Source organism: Serinus canaria, chromosome 4 (assembly GCF_022539315.1).
Source record: "Serinus canaria isolate serCan28SL12 chromosome 4, serCan2020, whole genome shotgun sequence".
Lineage (NCBI taxonomy): Eukaryota > Metazoa > Chordata > Aves > Passeriformes > Fringillidae > Serinus > Serinus canaria.
The window spans coordinates 42,116,230-42,131,105 of NC_066317.1; the positions used below are offsets into that span (position 1 = coordinate 42,116,230).

At 35.4% G+C, this 14,876-nt stretch overlaps 1 protein-coding gene across 5 annotated transcripts in view; it reads right to left on the bottom strand.

Moving 5' to 3' along the window:
- Nucleotides 1-2,217: 2,217 nt before the first annotated feature.
- SLC7A2 (solute carrier family 7 member 2) overlaps nt 2,218-14,876 on the bottom strand; it is a 54,121-nt gene continuing 41,462 nt past the window's right edge. For 4 of the 5 annotated variants that reach the window (XM_050973772.1, XM_018926464.3, XM_050973774.1 and 1 more), the window contains 6 exons: nt 13,852-13,991; nt 10,066-10,168; nt 8,678-8,877; nt 8,223-8,389; nt 7,537-7,645; nt 2,218-6,979 (listed from right to left, as the gene is read on the bottom strand). In XM_050973772.1, coding sequence (XP_050829729.1) covers nt 6,801-6,979; nt 7,537-7,645; nt 8,223-8,389; nt 8,678-8,877; nt 10,066-10,168; nt 13,852-13,991 — 898 coding nt within the window. In that variant the 3' untranslated portion in view covers nt 2,218-6,800. Of the gene's footprint in view, nt 6,980-7,536; nt 7,646-8,222; nt 8,390-8,677; nt 8,878-10,065; nt 10,169-13,308; nt 13,446-13,851; nt 13,992-14,876 lie in introns of all 5 variants that reach the window. The other variant, XM_009100634.4, reaches the window with a different exon arrangement.

Below are 14,876 nucleotides of genomic sequence, written 5' to 3' on the forward strand. Positions count from 1 at the left end.
ACTGTTGCACCCGTACCAGCCTGCCACACCGAAGAGATTCCCAGCAGCTCAGGAAAAGTACCTGACAGTGGAAAAGAGAGGCGGTCTCTCTCTGGGCGCGGGTGAAGCGCATCGAGACGGCGCACGTCTCTCTATGCTGCTAGCAAAGAGATGGAGGTGGTAAACTTGATGTCTGCTCACAAAGAGTGGTAAAAAGCCATTCCTTGAAATTTGAGGGTTTCCTTGAAGGAGAAGGGAGAGGAAAATATGACTGGAGGGGCCACAAAGGTAGATGGAAGCCAAGGTTGGACTTGAACGGGGCGGGGAAAATAATGACTGTCAGAGATCAAAGGCAGACCCCGTAGTAAACAACCGCAGTACAATATGAATAAAAATAATTTAAAAAATTGTGTCACTTACCACAGCTCCAGGGCCACAGAAGATATGAGAGCAGAGTATTTACAGATTACGTAAAGGAAGCCTAGGCTTCATCTGTATCCACACAAAAAAAGTTAGAACGTCCATGCATAATGTTCCCCCACCCTCATAAACATGAACACATGCAGAGTTTGGAGACTTGCTTGCCTGACCCTGCTCTGAGACTTCACCCTTGGGCACCTGGTTAGCCTAAAGAAACCAGTAGGGCCCAGGAGTGGAGTAGGATGATGAAATTTCATTATCTCTTTTTCATTCTATTGGTCTGGCATAAACATGTCATCTATTACCTGTGACAAATTTTAAAAAAAGAATATTTTTGTTGCTACAGGATATTTTAAAAGTGTTTCCCCCTCGAAACAATTAGAATGCCAAGCATTATATCTGAAAATGTTATCAGTCTTTGTTTTAATCTGAAAATGTTATCAGTCTTTGTTTTAAGGTAAATGAATCTCAGAGAGAACTCAGAAAAGTTGTGTAGCACAAACTGCAAATATGCAGTGGAAATATTCACAACTCCTGCTTATGATGAAGAGTGGGCTTTTTTTTCCTCTGTCATCTGCAAAACTTCTGGTTTCAATCCTTATGTGCCTTCCTAAGTGAAATTTCCCTTTTGCTTTCACACACAGGGTAAGTCAATGATCTTACAGCATCGGAGCTTCAAGTATTAGTGTATTATGGGAAATATGGTAATAGCACATGGAAATAACACTCAGACTGCATTAATTTTAAGTCACATTTAAACTGGCATATTCCTTTTTCCTATGAAAATGTGTGCAATGAAGAAAGTTATTTTATGGATTTTACTTGTCCTACTTTACAAAGGGTTTACAAAGGGTATGCATGAATTTTCATTTATAGCCATCAGAAAAACTAATGTAAGCCTTCATGTGAGGACCCCAGTCCTCCACATGAGTAAGCTGATAGATTAAATACATCTTTTCAAGTAATATTTTAAATGTGATGAGATGCTTGCAGAATGACTTGCCCTCATTTAAATCAGTGGCCCTTTTCCACTGCTTCATGGGACCAAGATTTTCAAGACCAGTCTTAGTACATCTGTATGTACGTAAGGTAGTTATTAATAATTTGAACACTATTATATAATTCCTTATAAAGAATATACCACAGGACAAATACTGTCATAACTACTTTTAAGTCTGTGAACAAAGATGACTACTCAAATGTCTTTGAAAACAGTGCCAGATGATAATCTTGCTCTGTCAGTAGGGTTCTGTGTCCAGACTATTGTTATCCATTGCCTGGATGTATGTTTTTGTTCTCTTGCTGTACTCACAGTACTATTTAAAATTGAGGAAGGTTTTGGGGTTGGTTTGTTTGGGGTCCTTTTGGGTTTTGGAGGGGTTTTTTTTAGGGTTGGGATCGGGGGGATTGTTGTTAGTGTTGTGGTTAGTTGATTTTGGTTTGTGTTTTTTTCACAAATAGGGAACAAGGAAACAACAATGAATTTATTCATCCAGCTCTGCAGTTGGGTGAATAACAGGACAAGATTTGGTGCTTCAGAAAGTTGAGCATGAAGCTGAGGGCCACTCACCCTTCTGGAAATCAAACGTAGCATCATCTCTGGTTTGGCAGTATAACACAAAATTCCCAAATCAAAGGCTGTTATTCTGTGTTCCCTCTATACAGTGCATACAATGTTATCATGTTATTTGTTTTAAGCGTACTATGATTTGTGTAATGTCATGACATTAGATATCTGGCATACTCATGATGTTAAGTTACTATATTATTTTAGTGTTAACTAAAACTATAGTAGTGATTAAAGTTACAGCTGCTGTATTAAGGACATACAAGTGATATTCAACTTTATTTAAAAATATGAAACAAATGCACTATTGTTATCGCACAAAGCATGTTGTACAGTAAATGATGAGCAATGTAATTTCCATTAAAATTGGGAACTAAGGTAACTAAAACTGTCACTGGTAACAATTCTGTTGTAAAGTGTGGAAAAAAGCACCATATTCTTAAATACAAGCAATTTTACATTCATAAAAATTCAAGACTTTTCATTCTGGTAGAGCACTTCAAAGAAATACAAATTTATAGTTTAAATTGCATCATAATCATTCTATCTACACTTTGAATGCTCAGCAGCATACAATACAGAAATAATGACTAAAATGTACATACAAACAAACAAAAAAGATTGATATGAATGCTAATGTTTTTTAAAATGATTCACACATAATTTATTTTAAAGATATGTAACACATATTTCATGCTTTGCTTTCTGGTACCATGAAAGAAAAAAGCTCTCCTAAATATTCAAATCCTCATATTCTGATTCCAACTAAACTTGGCGAAGCTGGAATTGACCTCATACAAGGCTCATGAAAACATAGAAAAACAACAGAATTTGTCCAACTGACAATAAAAAATATATATATACACATACAGTTCTTTGTAATGCATGTCTGCATGTCTATGCACAGAAATCCTTCAACTCATGTAAGGAGTTTGATTTCTAAGATCAAATAGAAAATAGATCAGCACTGGGTAAAGGCATTATATTTAGCTTTGAAAAGGTCCAACTATTAAAAATGCAGAGGTCCTCAAAGCATACCAGAAAGAAATACTAAAGGTACAGGAAATTAAAAACAAACACCAAGATCCTATACTATATGAAATACCACCCACTCTTTCTGTAAAATTTATATTTGCTTAACACTGAGTAACCTCAGTGCCTTCAGTGAACATACTGCTATTCATACAGACTTCCCAGCGTGTCCAGGAAGAATTAGGGCCCAAGAGCATTAAAAAGGTGCTTTCATTTTCTCTTTATGCACTCAAGTAAGACACACCAGAATTCTTGTGAATTAAATTCCTACTGTACAAAATTTGTGTCAGTGTCAAATGCCTCATACCCAATTGCACAGTTCCACACAGGCTTCCTGTACTGTCAACCCCCTCAGGATGCTTATGGCACATTGATATTGGCACTTATTAAAAATTCTATGAAAACACTCTACCTTATATTTTTTAAATATAACTCTTTTCATAAATTTTAGGGGAAAGGTGAGTAGACTTGTAAATTTATCATGTCATAAAATACAGAATATATATTTAAGCTTTACCAAGCTTTGCCTCTAAATTCATTGTATCATTCAAAGTTGCTGGATGACACAAGTCAATTCCTGCCTAAGTAACTGTATCACTACCATTGACATTTATTGCTGCTAGTTCTCCAACAGCTGGTAATAAAAATGGCTTTAACACTTGGCAACATAAGTACAATAAGCACAATTACAGATTTCAGGAATCTGACTAGCATTTGTTGTGCATGAAAAAGCACACTATTATTAACAGAACAGTTTTATCCGTAATAACAGACAATGAAATCCAAGTTACCTCATAAAAATCCCATTGCAGAATAAGGACTGGAACACCACAGGAAGACCACTTCAGTTAACATGAATTTTTCAGAAATGTTTTATAACTCCTATACATCAGAACAAAAAGATGTATTTGTTCTCTGTTAAATATGCTTTGGCTTACTTTCTTAAAGCCAGCTAGGGAAGAATAATTCCTTTATCGAATGGCATATCCTGAATGTACCAAAAAAAAAAAAACCCAAAAACTTATAAGAACTTTTTTCTACAAAGGAAATAAAACCCCAGTAAGCTACCTTCAAAAGTAGATATTTTGTATTAATACATACCATTATTATTTGCACAGAACAATTTACAATGCCAACAACTGTGTTAAAAAATAACAACAATTTAATTCCAATGGACTTGTGCTTTCAGCTGACCTTTCAGCAAGTGCAGAGATACAGCAAATGTGAGAAAAGGATCAGCATTTCTTGCATCCATCACTTCTGTGTAGAGACTAGTATGGCATGTTCTTTGCTTCTGCAAAGTCATGCTAAAGCGTCTGAAATTTTAAGACTGCATATACAAATGCACATCAAATTTACCATAAATATCTTACTTCTGGCTTGTCTGTTTTCACTCAGCCACTGACTCATAATGACTATACACATGTATAAATAAGCTTTGCACAGCTGAAGCAACTAAGAGTACCCAATGCCTTTCCTTTAATTTCATTTTATATCTCATTAGTTATGTGGATAGTTCTGGTGCTGCAGCTCCTCTCACCTGTCTTAGCAGCACTTCTACAGGTACATTTAAAATATTTATTTACTTTAAAATAATTTACTTTGCTAACAAGCAGGGAGAAATATTCATTCAAATGAAAGGGGAATTTGCCAATACACAAAGTGCTGACACATCCATCAGGTAAATAAGCTAGAAAATTTACTTCCTTTAGTTCTCTCCAGAGGCCTTAGCTAGCACTTGCTTTAGTCAGAAGCTAATTGTATTGGCAGTACCCCTTGAAAGGAGAAGTCCAGTGCAATATAGAAATTACTTTAACCAGTACATCAAATTTGCTGTGGGCTAATTTCAGACATGCAAATGCATGGACAGGTGTGCACACATACTTTCTCTAGGGTGGCCTTGGGAGAGAATAGAGTCTTCCCTGCACAGCACAGAACAGCAACAGTTTGTGCCTTGGGAGCCTGGCTGGCCTGCTCTATGGCATCAACAACTGTAGCAAAAAGTGAGTCTGTGATTCCCACATGCTGAGATGTGGAAGGAATTTTAAGAGCTGTGTTTCACTGTAGGTTTGTGAAGACATCATGCAAAATCTTCACATGGGTGTGGCTGACTTGCTCCCACAGCAATGGCTTTTTTTGAAGCTGAGGATTTAAGACTACTGGGAAAGAAGTCATTTTAAGATTAAAAAGAGCAACTTACTGCTCTGAAAAAGGAGAGACACAAGCAGCGTAACTAGTTTGTTTTTTTCTTTCTTTCTTTTTTTTCATAAAATTCCAGCTCTTATAAAAAGTAAGGTGCTTTCACTGTCAACCAACATAGCTCTTATGGCATCAAAAGTTTGTATACCTAACAGTGGAGATTATACCAATGGTTAGTACCAGCAACAGATTGCAACTGTCCATGACAAAGTCCAAGACAATTCTTTCTCTAGGGAAGGATTTTTGTCAATATATTCTAGCAAAATGGCTTCATATTGTGGAATACTTCATGGGACGTGAACCGTTACTCCTTGCTGAGAAAAACTTTTAAAATATCGGGGTGCCTTTGACAGATAACATGACTTATGTTGAAAGAAGAACATTTTCTGGTTCTACCAGCATTAAAATAATTGTTTACCCAGCACTGCCACAGCAGTTTGGTTCTTTACATAAATTAGCATTTAGACATCATACCCACATGAATGGATTTGTGGATGTAGGCTTGGCTCACAAAAAAGTGCTATGCTAACATACATTTTAAGACTTAATGAAGCAACGAAATACTATTTTCATAACATTTTTTTTTCCAAAATCCAGACCTCGGTTTTTTAGCCTTGCCTACCATCTGAAAAGAAAGCTGGGATTTTGTGCATTAATTTTTCTTAGGAGAAACAATGTGTAACACTAATCTCAGCAACATCAGTTCTGGAACATGTATAAAGGAGAAAATATAGGGGGAAAAGTGAGTAGTAAGGAGGAAAACTGGATGACTGCTGGAGGTAAGTACCAAATTATTTAGTCAGATTAAATTCTGGCCCTTCTGAAGTCAAAAGCACAAAATTTGCTAAATCACATCTGATTGCCACTGTCAATACTGTAACCAACAGATTTTTTTTCCCAGATGATTTTGCAGAGAACAAAAGAGCTTCTTTTGTGAGAAGCATCCTTCAAAGTCATGCACTTAAGTAGAAATTTTGAATGCTATTTAGAGGCACTAAAAACCTCTGAAGTACCATCACTGCTTGAGTTCTCCATGACTACAGATTAATAGTCATGATTAGCAAAGATAAGCAATTAATTTTTTAAAAATAAATAAATGCTCCTCCAATTTTTACGAAGTATCTAATCCATACAATTACCATTCATTTTGCAAATACTTTCCAGGCCTGTATGAATAAAATTTATCTCCCATGAGTTACTTCAACAGAAAGAAAATTCAGATTGTTACCAAAACATGTAACAAAGATAAGGAAAAGGTATGAAAGGCACTTATGTTCACAGTGGATTGTCAAATACTCAGAACTTCTTGCAGACAGTTCTAAAATTCTTCATATCTGATGACTGCCAGTGATTTTGGATGACGCTTCAAACAATGTCTCCAAATTTTTGGTTGCCAAAGGGTACTTTTAAAAAAAAATTAAATATTAATCTCCACGCTGTCAGTTCTGAAATTATGAAGAAGGATTAGCAGCTGGTCCAAACTATCAGTTAGGCCTTGTAGCAAACACTTTCAAGTGGCACATGTTGGCAGAAAGATTCTGAAATTTCAATCTGCAAGTAAAATGCCAATTGAAGGTTTAAAATATTTATGTGTTTGCAGAGTTTAACATTCACTTGTCCTTTCATGTGGAAGAAATTGATCCCTTTCATTCACATTTTCAGGGTCATCCACTGGGTTCTTTTCTTGCATCCCACTGTTTTCTGAACAAGAATCATCATCTCCATCGCCACGATGACCTTCAACACTGTGTCTGATGCCATAAGCAAAGTAAATGAGGAAGCCTTCCAAAAGAAAAAAAAAGTTCATAGGATTTTGAGGTAAATAGTGCATTAAAAAGCTGATATTTTTCTCTGGCTGAATAGATTTTTGCTAAAGAATATTCTTCTTCAGATATCTGAATCAGAGCTCATGTTTCAGGTTTTCCCTGTTTCTACAGGAAATTCAAGTGCATAATTTCTGCATAATTAAATGATCTAATAAGTTTTGGAAAGTATAATGGCAAGTATTATCTAATTTATGTCTAGATGGAATTAATACAATTTTCTAGATCTAAAAGAGGACTGATATACTGGGAAGAACCCTGTTACAAGCAGGTTTCTACATAATTTTGGCTATACTTACTAGGATTATTGGAATTCTTCCTATAACCTAAAAAATATATTTGTAATTTTGACTGCATATAGATACTTCTTCTGAAGCATGCTTCCTTTTTATCAGAAACATTAGTTGATTTTTATTAAATCACAGAGATTTTTTCAAATATTTGAAGGAAAAGAATGTTCTAAGATGGGAATCATGAACAGTGTATGAAGCAGCTGAAATGAACAGAAGTACATACCAAGTAACATCCAGAAGCTAAATCTCACCCAGGTCTCTCCACTTAATTGTGCCATCAAGTAAATATTTACCAGTATACTGAATGATGGCAAAAATGGCAGCAGTGGAACCTAAAAGGAAATATTTAATATGGTTCTATTAAACATAATTTTTTTTGCATGTCGCACTTCAGGTATGTAACACAAACTAGAGGTAACATGTAATCTCTAATAAAGAATTGAACTTTTTTTTGGTGGTGTAGTGAAATTTTCACTTGGTTTAACCAACAGTTTCTACTGATCTTAAACTTTTAAAAACATTATATTTAATATATATTCTCTAAGGCTATAGAAAAACTTTCCAGTTTGTGTGGAACATATACTAATGAATTCCTGTATTTACAGCTGAAAAATAATATATCTATCTCTCTTATTCTGAAATGCTCCACCACCTCCACCAGATTCCTTGACCTTCAGCACTGTACTTCATTACTTCCAAAATAACTGATCTTAGAACATAAGTGAAAGTGCAAAATGAAAGGATTTATACTCTGTTTATATTAAGTCCCAAGGATTGCAGATTACACGGACAAGTGATTGTACACTCATCAATTTCTGACTTGTTTTCCAGCTTTAAGTTCTCTCTCCCACTCATTAGAATCCATCCAAAGCTGCTAACAGAGGATAACATAGAGAATAAGTTATTCACCATAAAGGCTACTTTCTGCTGGTTCTGAGGCTGTCTTTGGATGAGGAGAATGATAACTATGAAGGACATCACCAATAAAGCAAGAAGGCCAATACTCCAGGGCTCCAAGTTAGCAATGAAATGAATCCCATATGTAATGAGGACACTGAAGCCACAAATCAAGCAAGCTGTATGAAAAACAAAATTACAGAAATAGGTCACTTAATCTCTGCGTTGAAGAGGAAGTGACTTTTAAGAAGAGTGATAGCAAGATTCAACATGAACTGTTGTTATGAATATGTTTAATTAAATGAAAACGACTACAGATTAGATTGATTCATGAAGGTATAAAAGCACAGAATGATACATGTATGACTGAAAGAGGGCATGTTATCAGTGGAGTTTTAATTCTCTCTGTAATAAAATCCCACTGTAAATGCTAATGCATCCATGAGTTTGGACAGTCAAATGCTTACCTAAGAGGCCCACTAAGAAGTTAACTACAGTTGCAGTCTGCTCAGTTGGTAAACTGGATGGATTAATCAAGGACTGAAGATGGAAGTGATTTTCTTCTATCATGTTTATCTGTGACTCACTGACTGCAGATTCTCTTTCAGCTGCAGCCAAAGCTGCTTTTTCTGGAGAATATTTTGGTTCCTCATAGGTGGGTTGGTATCTGTGCATAAAACAGAATAATAACCATAAAGCACACTTCTAGATTTGAAGCAATATGAATCTATGAATGTACTGAAGTACTAAATTCTTTTCAGGAGACCATTAGAATTTCCCAAGTTATAACTGCATTGCAACAGCATTACTAGTCAGTGTCATATATAAAAATACTATGGCAACTCATTTTTTGGATTAGTTTGTTTGGAAATTCTTTTTTTTTTTTTTTTCCCAGTTCTTTAAGCTACCTGAACGCACCAATAACTCAGATAAATGACCAATCTCATACAGAAAGAAAGGACAGGGTCTGGTAGTCAACAGCAAAGAAAGAGTAAGGGATCTTGTTTCTGACTTTCTTCCCATACTCTAAGAGGCTTCTAACTGGCATTAACAAAAAATTGACATCTACTTTGTAAGCTTTTAAATCTTTTAAAAATACTTATGGTAAGTGAATTCTTTTTAAATAGAATAGGCTTCTCATTTAAAGTGTAAATTATTGCAACAATGAATTTGAGCTGACTTTAAGATGTTATACTTTTCAAAGTTAATTACTGACTTTTTAAAATCAGAAGAGCAATACATAATAAAGTGATCTGTAGCTAGCAATATATATAATTCCATAGCTTTACAAACATGACCAATACCAGAGTTTTACTGAGAAGTATTTATAATCTCACACATATTTGCACTCTCTTCTAGGGCCACCACATCTTGAAACACTTGTATGGTCTTATATTTCTGACTAGGATAATACAAAACAACTATTAGAACTTGTTCATCCTGTGAACCACCTGGAACATCAACCCCTTTCACATATAGTCCCCAAAATGCAATATGCCTGATGTACAGCATAGATTGTATTCATCCTCAAGTATCATTCACTGAGTTCTGTGCTCAAGCTTATACTTAGTACCTTTGGGACTAAAGCTTGGACCAATACTTCTTATGGAAAATAAAAGGCGTCTCAATTTCACCAGAAACTTTAACCCGAGTCACTGCTATACTTATGTAAAATACCATTGTTTACTTAGAGGAGTCACTGCTTAATAGAAACCATTTATATGATTACAGCTACTGGCTGTTTAACAAAAAACATGTCTTGTAAATATGTCTTCTATTTATTTACTGACCAACACAAAAAAAAAAAAAGCAAAAAAAATCCCACAGTAGAATACAAAGGATGTTTTTGGCTTACCTGAGAATGAGGACACAGGTTGCCACAAGTGAATAAGCAAGAAGTGTGCCAATAGACATCATGTCCACTAAAGCCTTTAGGTCAAACAGAAATGCCATTACAGCTAAAAAAGAAAAGAAAGTGAAAAAAAATTCCAGGAGACTGGGATAGAATTGTAGCATCATCCACACTGGGAAAGAAATTTAAGATCATCAAGTCTAAGCATAAGTGCCAAGATTAATATTAAAAATATATTAAGCTAAGATTTTAAAATCTGTCTGCAACATAACTGACTGTTTTACTGACAGCAGTATGAGTGAAATGACGATAATCCTTAAAACCACATCTTTTAAGCTACTGGTAATCATTCCAAACCTCGTTCCCAACAGTTGGGATGAGTCCTACAGTCATGCTGCATAATCAAATGCTTATATTGGACTTATTTGGATATAAGTATTTATACACATATTATTGAATTTGGGCCATATTAAAAATACATTTTTACAGAATGAAGTTCACATCCTGCAGAAGAATCTCACCAAAGCTGAAAGGATGGATTTCACTGCCAAACTGAGGAAAAGTCACTGTGATGTAAAATTTCTGCTGAGCTGGGAAAGAGCTCTATATGAAGAGGACTTTCAGGAGTTGTCCCAAATAAAATAGTTTGGGGGGAGGTGTGGTTTTAATGGTTATCTTACTAAAAATAGTTTTCAATTCACCTTCAGGAACAACCAGTAACACCTCTCAAGAACTAATATTCTTATGACCACTGAACTCAGAGGCAGAGACTTCCATGGCAGTGGAAGTTATTCTAGAAGTCTTAAGTTCATAAAAGCTAATGTCATATTGATTTGGAGATTTTGGAAAATCTTTTTTTGTCTGTGCAGTTTGCACACAGAAGCACATTATTTATAAATAAATTAGGAGAAGCTATCAGTAAATGAAAGGCTAATTCCAATTGATTTGAAATACATGTGCTCAAAGAGACTCTTAAGGTATTTGTATTTTATTAATATTTTTGAGATGCAGATTTTTCGAATCATCAGTAATATCAACATCAAAAAAAACTATTAAATGTAGTCTTTATACACTGTGTGTATATCCACACCCAAATTATTCCATATTCAAAATATTTGTATTTATTATTTATGGGATGCATTTGTTAATGTATTTGTAGACAGCTGCATAAGTGCACAAACACATGGACACATACTCCCCTGTTACTTGATCCTAAAGTACAAAGCAACATGTGATTTTCTGAAAACAAGACTGTCGGATTACATAACTTTTATATAATCTGGCAGTCTCTTTGTCCACTTAAGAAAGACCATCCTGTTTTCTTCAAGGAGAGTGGATGTTCCTAAATCCAAAAAGCAGTTTGCAGTGTAGATTTTTGAATACCTCTCTGCTTTTCATGCTCTAAAGAGCAAAGCCAAGGAAGAACAGAACCTACTAAAACCTCATGTTCAGTAGCTATATTTAATTTTTAATCCCAGTTTTGAAAGGCTACTCTGTAGCTTGGATGTTCTTTAACCTTAGAAACAAGGCGAAAAATCCCTGCAAGTTTCTTCTTATTAATTCTTCTATACAAAGAGAAAAAAAGGCAGAGTATTTATTTTCCACCTTTCTTAGGTCTACTCTAAGAGACAACAGTAGGTTCCTTTATTGTGAAAGTGGACTGACACCAAAACATTTTGCCATGTTCAGAGGTCTGCCATGGCAGATTACTTCCTGTGAAAAGGTCAGTCACATAATAACATGTGAAGGTTGCCTCAGCTGTAGTCTTGACTTGATAACTTTAATTAGGCACCTCATCTCCTTAACATTTCTTACAGCTGTAAAACTATTCATGCTACAAATGCATAGGAAAGTCAGAAAATATATGCAGTCACATACATCCATAACTATTCTGTGAAAACTATTTATGACCACAAATTACCAAATATGGATTAAAAAAAAAAATAGAAGAAGAAATGCTGCTCCAGCAGTAGATAAAGCTGTTTTTCCAGTGAGCTGTTGATGCACCAAATTCCTAAAGATTGTCTAGAAGCAGTGCACTGTCAGCTGCTGGAGAGCCACAGGCAGGGCTGTGTAACGATACCAATCACTTTACCAGCTGGGTAATACACTATTCTTTCTTCTCATCACTACTGGGATTTCACATAAAGATCTTGATTTCATCCCACAAAAGTGCACTTCCAAATTCTTATAGGAGAATATGTCAATAAGATAAATTCAAATAAAATAAAGTTGAAATAATAAAAGTATGCAATCTATTTGTACTCTGACCAAAGAAAAGGGAACTGATAATAATGTGGTTCATGTGGGAACTATCTGGACAATGACTGTGCCTTTCTGCATTATTGTCAGCTACACAGTTTGAGCAGTTCCAGTATTGTGGCATCTGAGGATGACCCTGACTGTAAATAAAAATATTTTCATCTCATTCCTGAACCTCTTATTTGAGATAAATTTTAGCCAAAGCTGTAAAAGTTCTACGGCATGTATTTGATATTTGAATTACTTAAAAACCTTATTTATTTTCTTTTGAGCTAAATACATCTAAAGCTTCCAATTTTCCTGGGTGATTAGACATCCCACTAGAATGATGATGAAATTTGGGTACAGCTATATGTACCTCTGCAAGTATGAACCCAAGTGAAAGAGCTGTATGTTAAGAATTTAGGAGTTGGCAACTGCTCCCAAAATACTGTTTTGGTAAAATATTTGTAGGCACATATGTGTATACATATATGTGCAGACACATAAGCCCCCAACGCACACATTCCCCTCAACCTTGGTAAGCCTATACAATCATTTTCTTTGGAAGACAATTTTTAAAAAATCCTTTAGTTGATCCCGCTGCAAATGCAATTTTTTTCTTATATTTCATTTTAAAAAAAGTGAGTTATTTTCCCCCCATTACAGATGGGATAGGTTAGGTCTGCATCAGACAAGGAAGCCCTGTCAGTAGAGCATCAGCCTCAGGGACTCAGATTAAGTAACAAGTTTATTCACCATACAGGGGTTAATATTAAAAAAAAAAAAAAAAAAAAAATTTAATTCTGTGGCATTAAGGCCATCACCACCACCATGATTGGCTTGATCTGGAGTTCTTACACCCGTTGATTACTCAGTAATTTTTTTCCCATTGTACATGCAAGGGAAGTTAACAAGCAGCCCTTTTCAAAAATATAAAGTACCATGCACGTGCATAGAGTGTTTAAATCTCAGTTTTAAGTAACACGGGCTTTGAGAGCTTACCAGCGATGACCCCTGCTGTCAAGGTGGCAGAAACTGGTGCCTGCCTCTTATTCACTTTGGCAAGAAAACTAAAGAGTAAACCATCACGTGCCATGGCAAACAGAATTCGGGGCAAAGGGAACATACAGCCGAAAAGACTAGAACAGAAAAATGTATAGTTCAAGTACAGGTTATTAAAAGCACAATGCTTGACTGGTAAACCCAACTACACAAAAAGAAAGCTTGGAGGAGTTAATGGGTTTAGGTATAGTTTTGCTTAGGCTCCGTGTTGCTGCTCTTAGGATTTTGTTTGGTTGACTGATGTTCTTGGTTTTGGGTTGCTGTTTATTTTGACCCTAGGCTTTGAAAGCATTTGAGATAAACCAACAAGTAAAAATCTGAGGTATAGAAAAGTTTTACTGGTAGACTACTTTACCTAGCAACAAGCAGATTTGATAATTTCAGTCCAAAGCAAATCAAAGCTGCACAACAGTGGTTTATTTCCATATATTCAACGTGTTTAGCAGTGCACCTTTCTTTACAAGGATCAGCTCTTAGTCTCACCTGCTACTGCACCAGACGACAGAGTAGCAACTACTGGGGTCTTCGTTTTGGAATTGATTTGAGCTAGACATTTGAAAAGCAACCCATCCTTCGCCATAGCATAGATTACACGTGGTATTGGGAAAATGGATCCAAGAAGACTGAGTAAAAAGCAAACACATGCAACATGGCAAACACAATTCATGCAGAGTTGTATTCATGGACAAGATAAAAATGTTAATTAATGGCATGTATAGAAACAAAATGTATGGTTGTAAGACAAAACTAGAAAGCCCCATAGCCCAAGGTGCTACAGATCAGATAGGTTTTTTTAAATGCAAAAACAAATAGTTTTTAAATGCAAAGTTGATTTGTTATTATTATTATTATATTAATTTTGGTAATGAAATTGCTTCATCAGATGGAATCCAGATTAGCAAGATAACTCTCTACCCATCACCATAGTTCTTGGGTATTTATGGACCAGGAACACATTCCAGATCACACCAACTATGCAATTAAGCTTTAGTATTCCTGGAGAAAATCTGTCAGTCAGCAGCAGCAAATAAATAAGCATAATCAGCATCCCTTACATTCTATATTTCCATGTAAGCCTGCTGATTAACAGTAATTCATAGTAAAGCACCACACAAGTGTACTTGGGCAGAATAATTCTTTCGATTAAAGCACCTCTAGGCAAGCTTTTTTTTTAAGAAGTAAAGCTAATTAATTTAGATGTTATTACAACACATAAAGCTTTTAAACTATTGATAACTTGAAGCTCTTAAACATACTTCTTAAATAAGGTGGTTTCTTTCCCTCAAAGAGAAATACTTTTAATTAAGAAAACAGAAGGCAAAATCATAGCCAGTATAATCTCTGCAGCAAGCACACAAGTTTTTAAGGTGAAGGGTTTCCTTTCTTACTTTGGAGAAGCAACTATAACCACTTAGAGAAGGCCCAGCTCTTACATGCCACAAGTGCTAGGTACATCCTGTAATGCTTGTGGGACACAAGCATTAAGGAGAGAAGTTTTATTGCAAATG